The 15,791-nt window shown below is 36.2% G+C and overlaps 1 protein-coding gene across 1 annotated transcript in view; it reads right to left on the reverse strand.

The window, feature by feature from the left end:
* Ubr3 (Ubr3 ubiquitin ligase) overlaps positions 1-12,094 on the reverse strand; it is a 97,255-nt gene extending 85,161 nt beyond the window's left edge. The window contains exon 1 of the mRNA XM_075299968.1: positions 9,619-12,094. Within this exon, the coding sequence (XP_075156083.1) occupies positions 9,619-10,654 (1,036 nt within the window). The 5' untranslated portion in view covers positions 10,655-12,094. The remainder of the gene's footprint in view (positions 1-9,618) is intronic.
* Between the last annotated feature and the right edge of the window lie 3,697 nt (positions 12,095-15,791).

Consider the following 15,791-nt stretch of genomic DNA (forward strand, 5'->3'; position numbering starts at 1 on the left):
TACTATTCCAAACATCGAAACATTTCTAAATATTGAGAAATATTTTTTCAATAAAATGCACAGGCTTCAATGAAAGTGACTAAAACAAACAAAGAATTCAATGAACCAAAGTTCTACAATATATTCCATCATTGTATTGTGAATTTCTATGACATGAATTCTTCTCTTTTTCATTTATATCCATCCAGGAAGAAAACACAAAAAAAAATCGTACTACAACCTCCTCGTCATCGTTTAGCAAAAGCAAGAAAAACATTAAACATTTGTTGCTGTGGCTTTTGTGTGTCTGTTAATGGTTTGTACAAAGTTGCATCTGTAGCTGTGGATTGCTTCTGTTAATCTTCCCTTGTCTGTTGGATGAATTAAAGTTTATTGACCAACAAAAGCTGATATCGGCGACCAAGAGTTGTAGAGGAAAGGAACAGCTACATCATTGATGTCGTCATGAACGTCATATCTGTTCTGTTCCTGTTATGACATTGTGTAACAATCATCCATCCAAAAAATAATGACGGATTAAAATTTAATTGATTTCCATTCTGGAATATCCATTAGGAATTTAAATAAAAAAAGAAAAATTGCAAAATAATATGGAATTAATTAATTAATAATAAAAAAACTTTACTTACTAACATTTTTTGAGGATCTAAATGAAGCAAACGTTTTAAACAAATGGTTTCTATATGCCAAGTGATTTCAAATACGAGATACTTTTATATGTCAAAGAAATGGGTGGATGGCAGTGCAAAAAAAGTAGGCAAAATAGTACCTACAATTTTACATTGAGGCACAAGTGAATCATCCTTTCAATATTATTTTGAAAACAGTAACCTCACGTTTCATAAGTCGCAGTACTGAAGTTGATTTAGTTGGTCAATCTGGTCTTAATACCCATTGCTATACCGTTTCGGTGTACAGTTGTCCCCTAATATACAACGTATATATGCCGACAGTCGGGTGCAATATTCTAGGATGGATCCCATGTATATAGTAGCGGCTATGAAGACATAGCCGGTTGGAGACTATTCGACATTTTCTTAATGTATCCTGAACTTGAGTGAGGACAATTTCACGGAATTATCGAAATAGCAAAAGCTAGTCCTATATGTTAGATCGTTAATGTCGCTTGGTCTGTTGAATGATGTAAGCTGACAATCTATCATTTCTGTGCGTTCAGACTCAAAAAAAAGAAGGTGCATCGTTTAAAGAGAGAGAGAGCCTCTAGTTCGTGCAATCTATAGAGAAGTGGTGATAATACTGTAGCGCATGCGGTGAACCGCTACACCGTTTATTATGTTCTCCAAGTTCGACTACCGCGAATAACATCGTAGCGAAATTTTACTCATGACTCTAGTTGGACAAAAAGTTCTATGTGCGCGAAAAAAATTTCTAATTTGGACGCTTTCCCCAGAAAAAAATATTATAGGCAGTTAGATCTAAATTAACATGGATTGCGATCTACGAGGATCACGACAATAGCTTTTTCATGCATGAAATTTCATGCAGGATATAAGCAGTGATGGAAAATGCAATTTTTTAGAAAATACGAAAAAGGTATTTTTTTGAGCGAAAAAGTACTTTTCACTAAATTTCGGGTTTAATTCGACAAAACCATACTACGAGCAAGAGTACGTCAAAGTAATTTTAATTTTTTTAATTATGCTGGCATTCTACAAGAACTAGTACTGGTTTAACACATAAAAATTAGAAAAAATCTGTTTTTTCTCGCCAGGGAATAATTCAGTTAAAAAGGGAATTGCGTTGTTTCACTTCCTGATTTCAAGGTTTTTCTATACTCTTATTACAAAAATATTGCAGTATCACAACAAAAATTCCATTTGAATATTATTGTCAAGAGCTTCCTTTTGAATTCTAGCTCCTCAAGACCGCAATGTTAATACTGTTCAAAAGTTTTAACATAAAAAAGTAATAGAAAATCAAATTTCGTTTGTCAACTTCTTCATTTTAAATTATTTTTTTTTTTAGTTTTAAATTCACTTAAAAATACTACCATAGTAATGTAACAGTTTCCATAGTTCGAGTACACGATCGATTATTTCTCTTCTGGAAAGTGTATGTGTACATGCATTTTAATTGTTATATTGTTTGTAGAATAACAGCCTTTAGAAAATAACTTTGTTAAAGACTTTCACAAATATTAAAATATTTTGTAAAAATTATTGTAGCATGATAACGTTTCAAAACTGTTTACACGACGGTACTAAATCATTCGTTGGGTTACTACGGATCAGAGTGAAAAAGTATTGAAAAAGCACTATAATACTTCATTTTCCATCCCTGGACATTACCCAGGAAATACATAATTTATCTGACTGAAATTAGATTTTTTACAAAAGGTGAGAATAATTACATATTTGGCATCCTAGTAGTACTGATATGGTCTCTTTAGGCACTCGCTTCTCTTCTTTGCTAACGGGTATTGACCCTGATCTGCTTCCATGTGGGTCTGTCTCAATGCCGACCGATTCTTGATCAGTATTAGAGTTAGAGAGTTCCCACCTGGAAGTTTTCTAGATCACCCCCATAACCCCAAAGGGGCTAAGAGTACCTGTCGGGTGAGGTAAGAGCCAATTGACTTATATGTCCTTTGGATTGTCACACACGCTACCAACCGTGGAATTTGAAGATTAACAAAAGTCATTATTAGGAAGTTGCCTACCAGGCATCATTGACTTTGGCATCGATAACTTTGATCTTTTGATCAAAGTTAACAATGGCATTGAAATTGCTTCTGGAAAAATCACGGACTAAATTTGATCGTGTCGGTACTGTTCGGCAAGGTTTAAGAGGCAGTCTGCTTTATAGGAGGCTCATCTAGACAATTCCGTCTATTGTGATACCAAATTAACTAAAAATACCTATTATGTATAGGTCCTTGTAGTTTTTACCGATTAAATCACTCCATTATTTTTTTCTATTGAACCAACCTGATTTTTCTAATAACATTAGCAGACTGCCGAAGTTAACATTTTCGTGGCCCCCTTCTAATCTAAAGCTATATGCTAAGAGATTTGTGGCGGTTTATGGCCGATTTCTAGTTTAAGGCCACAGAGTCCAAAGATTTTTATAGCACGTTGACTCTCTTTGTATACATTTATGACTTTTATTGCTAATATTTCAATTTAAAAAACTCTAGAGCGATTTGGTGATCTTCGCGATCTGGCACTTGGTTGATCTGGCACTTTAGTTAGTGCCGGATGTGCATCTGGCATTATTATGAGAACTGGACTATGCCCGTGTATTTGTTTACAACATCGATAGCTCGCGCAACCATACAGGACAAGGACATGTGTTTCTGTTCCTTACGAAATGACGTTGATGAGCTCTAAGATGATGTATAGGTTAGTTAGTGGTGATAATCCATGCTCGAAATTGATACCTAGGATTACGATAAATGTTCCGTTTAGGGCATCTAGGAGTTACCAGTTCCTTTTCATTGATTTTCAACGTTCGAATTATGCTTCTGTGGAGCCTATTCGCGAGATGTGCATTAATTTTAATTCAATCTATCATCTAATTGACACTAACGTAAGTATATAGCTTTAGATTACTGGCGGACCTGGAAAACGTTAACTTAAGCAGTCTGCTAATGTTTTTGGAACAATCTGGTTGGTTGGACAGAAGGAAATAATTGAGAAGGTTCAGCGGTTAAAACTAGAAGTGCCCATATATAATAGGTACTTTCAGTAAATGTGGTATCACAATGGTCTAAGTGCGCCTGAAACTTAATCAGTCTGCCACTTTAATCTAACCTAAGTATTGATGTGATAAAGTCCAGAGTTTTAGCATATTTGGATAATCAATACATATTTTTGTTGGATATATTCTCTGTAGCTGCCTCCACCCCGCCATGGTCCGGATCATGGTGTGTACGCTGTCCCCACGGTCGGAAGGGGCGGGAAAGTGGGCGATGGGACCGTTCGAAAAAAGAGATACACAAACATGTCATTCGGCGAAGTTTATCTAAACTTGTCAATTGCAGAACTGCCGTCCACCAGACCACAATATTATATAGCATTATAGGTCAAACCACTGCCGCATACAGTCAACGAACAATTTTCGGTTTTAGTTCTTTCGCCTTTTTGCACGAGTACAAGGCTTTCGGGGGGTTTTCTCCCTTTCTTTTTTCTGTGCCCTCTTTGCAGTACATGACTAGTACTGTCTTTGCAGGATTAAACCCTAGATCATTCGCCCATTTCCCAGTCAGTCTCTAATTTTAGGTATTGGTACCATTGTAAACCGTAAAGTTCATAGTGATTCCTTCGCTATTGTGCACTGTAGATTTGAATTAAAAACTGAAGAATTTGACAAGCGTTTACATTTTACAAAAATATTTATCCCGATTATAAACGGATCGTAAACCATATGATGGACTTATATTGTCATGAATAAAAAATTATAAAATGACTTTAATAACCATTGCCCCATTTTTGAAAAAAAAAAATGTAATTTATTACACCAATTTTAAGTCAGTATTTACAACAGCATTTAAAAACGAATGATTATACGATATTTTATTACATTTATCTGGTAAATAATTCGATGTCAGTATGAACGAGGTCAGTGACACTATATCAGCTGAAATGCAGAGATTTATTAATGTATGTCGTTGCTGACGTCATCATTGTAAAGTGAAATTTTCAAAGAAATGCAGCCTTCAACGTCATCTACACAAGAGTGCAAGAGCGATGGATAGGTGAGGAATGTAACCATAAAATTTATTGTTGTTGTTGTTTTTTGTGGTTTCTGCTTAGCAATACAATTTGGCACTACTGTGCTGTCCGTGTGCGATTGAAATTTTTCTATTATTGTTTTGGTCGCTTTGTTTTATACCTCTCCTTTTTTGTTTCTTTCTGAAATTGCATTTTTTCCATTTGTTATCATTTCTTTTGGGTAGGAAGGGGGTATTGGAGCTACAGTATTTGCCATCTCATTGTAGGCTTAGAAAATTATGGCCAAATGCCAAGTGCAAAACAAAGCAAAATAATAAAAAAAAAACAATAACAATAACAAAAACGAATCAATGTTCATTGATAAAATGAAATATTTATGAGTGTTGCTTTGCATTTGCATTCGTGAGATTTATTTTCTATATTGAAAAACAAAAAAACATCCCAGTGTAGCCAGAAGCATACACCAACAAAAGTACATAGCTGGGGGAATGTAGAGGCCAAATTTGGGAAAAATGTAATAATTGCTGAAGGACAAGGTAGCGATAATTGATTCATGAATGAGAGTGAATTTTTGAGGAAATTGTATGGCGAATGACAAAGGTGTTGTATAGCAACATTGTTCTGTGTTTTCATCCACAAAATGTGTGCATGTTAAACAGCTTTCAAATCCAGATAAGTGTACAGAGCGATTTGACCGTAACTTGGACAGGGATAATAAGGACTGCGATTGCAGTTGGGAAAAAGAAAAATGTGTTAATACGAAAAAAGTTAAGACAAGAAATGTAAAATTTCTTACATCAAATGACTTTCCTCTTGAAGAAAGTCCATGGAGATAACTTGTAGTAATTCTGAAGAAATCATTATAGCAGATCTATATATTATAGCACTGCGTGTCTCTCGCTTGTTGAGCTTACACTCTACCACTCCATGGTCTACCACTAGGGGTTTTCCCCCCGGGAACGGGATCTCGGGAATTTACTATTTTTTTTCGTTCCGGCTTTCCCGGGAATTAAGTGCGGGAATTCCAGGGAATTTTTTCTACAATATTTTATATATAATAGAGGGTTTTGTATGTCAAATGATGTTGAAATCTAGTTAAAGTGGTCTGTGGAAGTGTAACGTGAATGACTACGGTACCAAATCGTAGTAGTTGACTTGTGGGACATACATAGTCGTAGGTTCTAGCCCAGATTTTAATGGGCTCCCAATTGTTAAAAAGAAGGTTGCTCTTCCTAATTTATGATTGTCATATATCTGTAAACCGGTATTCCGATAGACTGGTAGACTAAGGATGAATAGATATGCAAATATAAAATGGATGCTGGATACATTAAAATGGCTTAATATAAGACAACGTTTAGAAATGAATACTATGGTATTTATACAAAAAATGAAAATGGGAATTGCGCCGGAGTACTTAAGCGAGCAACTACAAATGGTAGGAGATGCTCAACCATATGGGCTAAGAAATGCAGAAAACTTCAGGATCAAACGATCAACAACGAGTGCTGGACAAATGAGTCTTTTCTACAAAGGGTTACAAACATACAACAGATTACCAAACTATATAAAATGTCAAGAAAGTAATATTGTATTTAAAAAACTTATTGTTGATTTTATTAAAAATAGAGAATTATATTAAGATATAAGAATATTAAGAATATAACTGTTTGTATAACATAGTATAATAATACTTTAAATAAATGTCAAAAAAAAAAAATAAAAAAAAAAAAAAAAATAAAGGTAAAATGTCCCGCACTTTATGTAACCCACGTTTGCAGTTGCATGATTTCAAAATTTCATAATTATTGCAAGGATGTTTTAATGAAATATGAAAATTCTAACATTTATTAAGATAGTTATTTTAATTTCAAGCTTATACCTAATACACATTAGGATCGAAATCTATTAAAAATTGATTTTAAATCTCTTATTTATAAGGCAAATGACAGTTAAAATCTAGTTAAAGTGGATTTTGGAAGTGTAATGTGAATGAGGTAGTGTTTCGATAGTGTTTCCCTTTTGCGAATATGGACCGAATATGTGCATATAGCGACCCCGTTTTACGATGGTGAAATCGAAATAAGTTTCTTTCATTTCCAAACAGTTATTTAATGTTCAAAAAATCTCTCTATACTAATAGTGTACTTCCGAAAACTATACCCAAAGATACTGTCTTAACCATTGTAAAAATTTTTGTATTAGAAAATATTTCGTATTTTAGTATGATTTATGGCTGATGTAAGAGATCAACGGAATATATATTGTTAGTTGTTCAGGTAGCGCCTTGTAACCATAGCTTTAGGCGATTTCTAATTTATTCAAATGTCTAAATGCATGCCACATCAAAGCGGGGTTCCCTTTGACCGGGATCCCGGGAAATTCGAAAAAAATTCCCGCTTTCCCGGGAATGGAAAAAGTCCGGGAAAAAGAAAACCCTATCTACCACTGAATGGCCTTTGTTTTGTTTGTTTCTTTGGCCATACCAAGTCATTTGCCACAAAAAAGTGACATTAGCACCTCGAATACTTGCGATGTGTGAAAAATTACAATTTTTGGCGATTCAGCAAAGTCAAGCTCAAGGTCAACGTTATACCAGAGAAGATGCATAATAATATTACAGTGGAAGGTATAACCACTTCACAAGACAGGGCAAAATGCAATCGTCTCAAAACATCCTTTTCTAGAATTGAAAGCAAATTTGCAAAGCAAAAAATCCGATGGCACACCCCACCTTGTCGGTTGTCGTGCCAAACATACGCGGCTCATTGCTCGCGATCATTCTTGACATATCCTATCATTAGCAGGGATCCTTGCATTAGAAAGGAATAACCCGGGTAACGACAATTATGAGGAGATACAGGCGGAACTGTGACTGGTTCACATGGGAGGCACTACATCGGTGACATTTTAGTTCCGGTTTGGTGTTTCTAGGTACCTGAACAGCGATCTCTCCATCCTGAATCCATGTCCGAAATGCAGTCACATCACGGGTCATACCCCGACTATCCAACTGACATGACACCTGAATCCTTAGCACCCATTTACATTTAGGTTCGTGGAACTGGAATACCGAATTCCCTTATAAATATTTTGTCCCAGGCAAAAACGCATTTCATTCCAGTCGGCCCCTCTCTCCATGTCTCAGGAATCAATAAAACACCTCTTGTGTGAGTGTCCTGCATTTTGTGTAAGGCGTAAGCAAATTTTAGGGGCATATAGCTTCAGATTACTGGCGGACATGGAAAACGTTAACTTAAGCAGTCTGCTAATGTTTTTGGAACAATCTGGTTGGTTCAACAGAAGAAAATAATCGAGAAGGTTCAACGGTTAAAACTAGAAGTGCCCATATGTAATAGGAACTTTTAGGTAATGTGGTATCATAATGGACTGAATAGTGTAAGTGAGCCTGAATCTTAATCGGGCTGCCACTTTAACCTAACCTAACCTCCATGTCTCAAGGGAAACGTATGCATAATAATTTCCTGTATCAAATTTCTTTTTACTCTCAGGGCACTTAATGCCCACTAATCTGCTACTTATAAACGATACCCCCTCGCCTTTTATGCCAAAAATACTTTTCTATTCGAGAGCAGGCATGCGCGGAGTGTGATGTGTTGTATCGCAACTAAATTAACTTGAGTTATTCGGGACATAAGGTGAAAGATTACTCGCCTATTTTCAAATGTCCCTCCTTTGTGTACCCTTCTTCAAAGACGCCGCAACCTGCAGATATAACTACGACCTTTCTCGAAAACGTTTCATATCTAATCCAATTTGTTTCGCCAGGCAAGATGCAAGAAGTCAGTAGCAGGCAAGTCATTTTGCTAGACGATCAGAATACACATACAATTGGTCCTTAGAGCTATGATGTGTCTCTAGGTTAGGTTAGATTCAGTCTGTGATTCCACAGGTGCTGAATTCCTCTCTTGTCAATGAGTGCTGCTCGATTCTAAGTTTATCGCATTGACAATGAACCTCCAAATGGCGTGTCACATTACGTGTGAAACCACTTAAAGAAGAGGGGAAATACTCAAAAATGTGACCAGAATTAATGAGAGGAGATAAACTACCGTTGAACAAATATTTCGTGTTATGTGGAAATTGAGATTGAACCCACGACCTTTCGTAAGCAAGGAGGTCTTTATAACCATTACAGGACTGTTTTCCGTAGTGTATGTTGGAATAACAGACAGATTTCCTATATTTATCAGCATGGTTCGTACAACCCGCATTACAAACACTGGCCGATGCTCCTCGGAATGTCGGTGGGTTGAGCTTTGAACTCAGGGCTCAGACGACCTGCCATGAAGACATCGCCATAAACTCCAATGATTGATTCGAAAGATTCCAAAACTGCCAAATCATAAATATTTGCATTTTACTTAGATCACAAATTCCCAAGCAAATGATTTCTGCAGAGATCCATCAGTTCCAGACAGGTAATAGTCAATAACTCTATTACCCTATAGTAGCTACCAAATCACAATGGACTGAATAGTCTAAGTGAGCCTGAATCTTAATCGGGCTGCCACTTTAACCTAGCCTATAGTAGCTACCAAGGCGATTAATCCCGTGAAGAACTTAGTTGTAACTAGTGTACTGTAGCTGATGATGATGTCGGATCTCCAAAGACATCAGAAAAAAGGGGAAAGTGGTCAACTATGTTTCTTTCATTACAGCGCTCTCAGCATTAACGGGATGGGAGCCCTACATCTATTGAAAGGAAAATGAGTTCGTCATCCTCTCATTGATATGAGAGAAGTTTGGCTCTTGTATCTTCTAAGATGTTCTTCGAAAATTTTAAATTCACTAGACTAATTTTGATCAAATTTTTGGTTGATGAATTCTAAATTTGATATTCTCAATTTGGATCTGAAATTGAAACCATCAATAGGATTTGAATAACTCTCTTACAACTCACCAATTTTCACAAATTCCCTTATGGTTCTTCCTCCGGCTATCAACCAACGTATCCAGGAGATATTGTCTGCATTATCTATTGGAGTACTGGGATTAAAAAACCTATCCATAATGTAATCCAAATCTGGTGTGGGACCACCCCGACAGCATTCGGCATTTATAAGAGCAGCAACTTCTTTTCGAGTACGTGAACGAAATGATGAAGAATCAAAAAAGAAACTGGGTATAGCACCACCAGCAGCTGCGGCACCATCTGCCGCAGGACCTGAACCAAAATCATCAGTTCCAGTGTCTGAAAAACTTAGATCAGTGGCTCTATCAGACGTCGATGTTGATTCTTCTGTTTCATCATGTGTCCGGCCGTGATGGTAATCCCAGGTAATGAGATCACCGACTGTGGTATTTGGAGGGCGCGATGGAGTTGCATTGGCATTTCCTGCTCTATTCTGAAAGTCATAAGGCACAACATTGTTACCGGCAAAATTTGAAGCTGCCGCTTCAGCCGCAACCGTTGCCAACCGAGTATCCCAAGTAGAACGTGCACCAACACTAACTGAGGCAGACCCTGAGGCAGGCATATTTGTAGCGTTAGCATTTGGATTATTTTCAAAGTTCCATGTGACTAGATTCCCAGCCACACTTAACATACGCTCCTGGGCTTCAGGTGAGAGTGGAGGTGGCCGATTGTTGGCGGCCAATTGGCCAGAGGCATTTGCCACAGCGGCCAATGATGTCACAAGACTGTTAACTACCGAGGCAGGTGAGGATAAATTAATTAGCTCTACATCATCTGTTTCATCAATAGGCATGGGGGCACCGTCTGTGGTTACGGTTACTTCAATTGTGTCCAACAAATCGTCATCATCATCGAAATCCAAGTCGGATGTAGCTTCTACAGCTGGCGAAGGTGGATTTGCTTGAGACGTGCTGGTGCTGGAAGAGGGCATTTGAGAGGAAGAGGAGGGACCCGAGGATGTACTGGGCATATTGTCCCGATTTCTATCGCCATTGCCAAGATTATTTTCATCTTCGTCCATTTTCGTATTATGGTCGTCTTTTGTGGGAGCTCTAAATTTTGGTTATTTTCACAGTTTTCGATTCTCCTAAATTATTTTTGTTGTTGGTTTAATATCGACGACAATATCCACCAAATTTCTGCTGCTATTGTGACGTATGTTGCCGTTGAAGGTGATGGGCAACGTCAACGTTCAATTGACTGTGGTTTGTTGACTGGTTGCTGTTGCTGCTGTTTCGCACTGTTGTTGTCGTTGTTTTTTTTTTTTCTTGGCTTTTGACAGCAGTCAAATGTAATGAAGAACAAGTTTTTCTATGGGGTTTTTTTGGGGTTTCTGGTAAAATAAACACAAAAATAATTCTGAGATGTTGTAACGAAGTTGGAATTTGGGAAATTAGCGATTTTATTTTTGTACAAAACGCAATATTAGTCGAAAATTCAAGGCGTGTTCTTTATGATGTCGCGAACAAAACGTTTCCAAAATAAGCAACCGATGGCAAGAAATATTGACCAAGAACTCTTCTACACTAAACTTGTTCAAATAGCAATCGGTTGGCTAATTAGATTCCTGGGTCACACGACCGACGTGGAAGGCCGAGAATTGGATTTGTTCCGGAGTAAAATAATGATCTTAAAATTATTTTTATTTCCCCGATATATCTTTTATGTTTAATGGCACGTCCACTTTTTATTTCTTATCTTTTTTAGGGTATTCTTTAATTTTTCTTCGAGTAACAATGTTTGGCTCATACGGACGACATAGCCGTCGACGGCAGCGAAGTCGCGTTTTTTGCTTTTTTCCTTTCAATACTATTTATTCTTCTTTACACTCTTACTACTACCACACCATCAACACAAATACCACCACTGCCATTAGCAGCAGCACCGTATTTCTTCAATTTGTTGTTTCTTACTTCTATCGCACTGATTTTTCTTTAGATATTTTCTTCATTTCTTCAAATTATTACCACGTTTCCGATTTCTATTCTTGACCGACTTCTATTTCATTGCATTGAATTATTATTTGGCATTTTGTAAACACTTTGGCAAAACACCCAGTGATTTTATTGGAACGACCACTTTAGAGGTAGCGGACGATAATTTTTCGCAAGAATCTTGTGTTTCAAAAAAAATTGCAACGCACTAAACTAAATTCCAATAAAATTATGGCAGTAAGAGAGAGAGAACGAAAACTTGATGACAAGGTACACTAAAAAGAAGGCAATTCGATAGTGCCCAGCTGATTAAAAATTTTCTACTGATTTCAATGACTTTGCTTCCGATAAATACCGAAAATGTATAGGCAATTTGTTTGGTTCACTTTATTTATCATACAATTTCTTTTATTCACAAATCCACAAACAATTTCCTTGCGTAAAAGACGTCTTTTCTGCCACTTCCCACTTTTTGTTGACAATTCTCAATGAAATGATTGAAGCACTACTTTGCCAAAACGGCGACAGGTTCGAATTGTTGTTGTTTTTGTGCACTGGCTACTTGCGGTGGTTTGTCATGCACATGGTTGTTCATTTTCGTAGAGTGACATACAAATGGGGTCTTTGCATGATACAACTATCACAGGGAGTATCACTAGGGTTATTTCATGATGAATCTTTTACAGACTTCCGGCCCGGTCCCAATGCATCCAAATATAAAATATGAGAAAATGTTAAGGAAAGAATTATGGAAAGCAGGAAACAATGTAGTTATGAAAAAAAGGAAACAATTTTGTTACTGTTTAAAACAAATTTTGAATTAATATATGTAATGATTCAAAAGCATGGCTTGGTACAACTTCTCAATAGTGTCGGCGCTTTTTCTATGAGATTTAGACATCGTATTATACGACCGTTTTCCATATGGTTAGTTAGGATGTTAAAAAGAGTCGTCAAAGTAGTAAAAATATTGGCAGAAATATAAGTGGGAAGGACATTGAGTTCGGCTGGGCCGAAATTTGAAGAAATTCGCTATTCACAATGTCCACTGTAACAAGATTTCAACTGTCATTTGGCTTATAAAGATATTAGGTGTAATATGTAGATAAAATAGCAAATTTTCTATATCAGTTTGCAACTCAATTGGCTGAAATCAAGGTTAACGTGCGTTAATCCGTCGGTAAATTAATCCCATATTCACTACAAAATTTCATTGGCGGATTCTCATCGTCCGATTAGTACTTGACAAGAGGATAAACTACCGGTTAGTAAAAATTTTGTATGTGATCAGATTTTTTGTCGGAACGATAAATTAAACAGTCGACAAATCTGTGGTTATATCGAGCAAAAGGTAGATCAGTAGTCTCTCATCTTCATACTGAGCGAAGAAGAAAGACGGCTGTGCAGATTACTCTGAAATGTTATTCTTACAACTGCATCACTTCATTTTATTCTCAACACCAAAATATTATGTATCGTGTATGTTCTGGGTTTCACATGAAAGATTTGCGGGGAATTGTTTCCGTAGGGGTTGTTCTTCATGCAACTTTTCACCTCACAGATGGGAGAACTTTGCACGGAAATTTTTTTTTGTGGAATCTTTAATATTTGCAAAACGAAGGATTTAAAACCAAAGTAAATCATTTATTTTCAATCTGTCATATGTTTTCTATATGCTTCAAAAGTATTGGATGATAAAATAGCACGAAAGCTCTCTTAAAAACAAAATTTAAAAATGTATCACAAATTGACCAAGATTTTCCTTCCACTTGTTGCTAAAAATTGGGGGTTGTTTAAAAGCAGCTGATTTTATGTAAAGGTAGGTACTATGTTTATTGGCACGAAAAAAAGTCCCTAAATCATTCTTTCGCGTTGAAAAATGAAAGTGTTGACAATAGATTTCGAAGGAAGAAAACAGCCATTTTGGAAATATTTCGCGTTTATTTCTCCGAAATTTAATTGACAACATCGCCAAAAGTCATAAAATTATTACATATGTATACGCAGCAGCTGATTAGATTGTTTACACACACGCATTCATGATAATTGTTTTGAAAAGTTTTTTCTACCAGTTTTTAAATTGTTTTGCAACCAAACCTCACACAGCACTGGACACTAATAATTGTTAAGAGTAAAACGCCGGCCGCTTACTCCTGGTGTCTTACCACATTCGGCAACAGCTTTAACGACATGTGGTACATTGTCGTCTTCTTCAGCTTTTCCAAATGGATACCGTCAATTTGTAACGCCCATCTAACAAACATATAATTCCGGTGTTATGCTAACTTTTACATCATGCGCAGCAATGGACTCATTCATCAACAAACTTAATTCGTTGGTGTCCACAATATCTACACAATCGCATTGCAATACCCATGCCCATGCTGTTGCCGCCTCACTAGCAATTTCAAATCCAGTGGTCACCACAAAGGATAATAACGCCATTTCATTTGCCAATGTTGTTACCTCTCCCAATGTATAATTTTATAACTATTTGAGTCACGTTATAAAATTCAACGAGGGGTTTGAATCGATAAAATGCAAGATATATGCATAATTAATTTTTGCATTTTATTTTTGGAACATAACAATTTATTCTTGTGATTCCATTCGTAGCTACCATAGTACTGCAACATCAATCGCACTGCCTTCTTTATAATTACGATGCACGGCCAGCATTTGTGTTTATTATCCCTATACCCAGTAAAAAGAAACGATTGTAAAATGAAATTCACTAAATAGAACTTTACTTTGTTAACACTTTTCTATACATTTCATGTTATGTACATTATTTCTATTCTATCATGTATTAAGGCCGGTACTCTGTTCGGTTTTCGCGTTGAAACTCCATACAAAACCAAAAATTGCGAAAAATGCGAAATTTTTTCCATTTGTGATACTTTGTTTTTTTCGTGTTGAAAAACTGACGTTTATAGCACGGCGCCATTTGCAATGTGAATTATGAAATAATTTATTTATTAAAAACTATTTGTGCGGGTTTATAAATCAAACACGGACCATATTTTTGTTCCGAAACTATACAAAGGATCAAAGGAATAGCAGATCAATTGCCCAAGGAAAAATAAAATGTTATTTTGTAAAAACAAGCAACAACCACCAACTTAATCCAATATCGCTCCCTGTGAAATAGCGCTCCAAGCTACCTAAAAAACGCCGCTTTCTATGTGCGAAATAATGGTTTCCATAAAAATATTTCGCAAGAATGAACATAGTACCGGCCTTTAGGGAGCCGCTAGATGGTGGCTTTATTACGAAAACACCACTCCAAGTTATTTTTATTTTGTCAATCGATCTTATTGCATTTTTAAATAACAATGCGAACCACATTTGTATTGTAATTTCACACAAATCATTTGAATAAATAAATTATTTCTTAATTCACATTGCAAATGGCGCCATGTTTTGAAACTAACTAATCTCAACATATGGAAGGATTTAACACGAACTAATTAGGGACTGTGCGCTTTACGTCAGTTTTTCAACTCGAAAAAAACAAAGTACCACCAATAAAAAAAATTTTCGGTAGTTTTTCGCATTTTTGGTTTTGTATGGGATTTCGCTGCGGAAACCGAACATAGTACCTACCTTAAGTTCGAAATGACGGTGTTGCAAGATTTTGAGAAAGCGCATTGAAACTTTTGTAATTGTGAACAATGAAGTTATTGCTTATTAATTATCAACGAATTTTGTATGAATACGTTTAGTCTTACATTTTAAGGCCGGTATGCCCCTCTAGCGAAATTTTCGGTAGCAAAAATTTATTTAAGTCTACAACAAAAAAACAGGGATGTGTATACAAATTTTAAACCAGCTAATCGCTTTTAACAATTGTTAATATATGTTCCAAATATTTCTCAAATAAATTGTTTATTATTTACAGACCTTTTAGAACTTTTACGCACACAATGATTGTAATAAATTAAATGTTTGCTGCCAAAATATGCTTTTGACAACCCTGTTATTTTCATTAGAGGTGCGTACCAGCTTACGAAATTGAACGCTACCGAAAATTTCGTTAGCATAAATAGCAATGCATTTCTTATGGGAATGAAATTTTTCGCTAGAGGTGCATACCGGCCTTTAAATAAAAACAAACTACTTTTTGAAGCAAAAAAAAAAAAATAAATGAATGGACAACATTACTTCTGCAAAGCGTCGCACGCAAGAGTCAGTCAAGTTTAATAAACTGTGTTAAGAGTTCTC

This window comes from Haematobia irritans, chromosome 3 (genome assembly GCF_050003625.1).
Source record: "Haematobia irritans isolate KBUSLIRL chromosome 3, ASM5000362v1, whole genome shotgun sequence".
Taxonomy (NCBI): Eukaryota; Metazoa; Arthropoda; class Insecta; order Diptera; family Muscidae; genus Haematobia; species Haematobia irritans.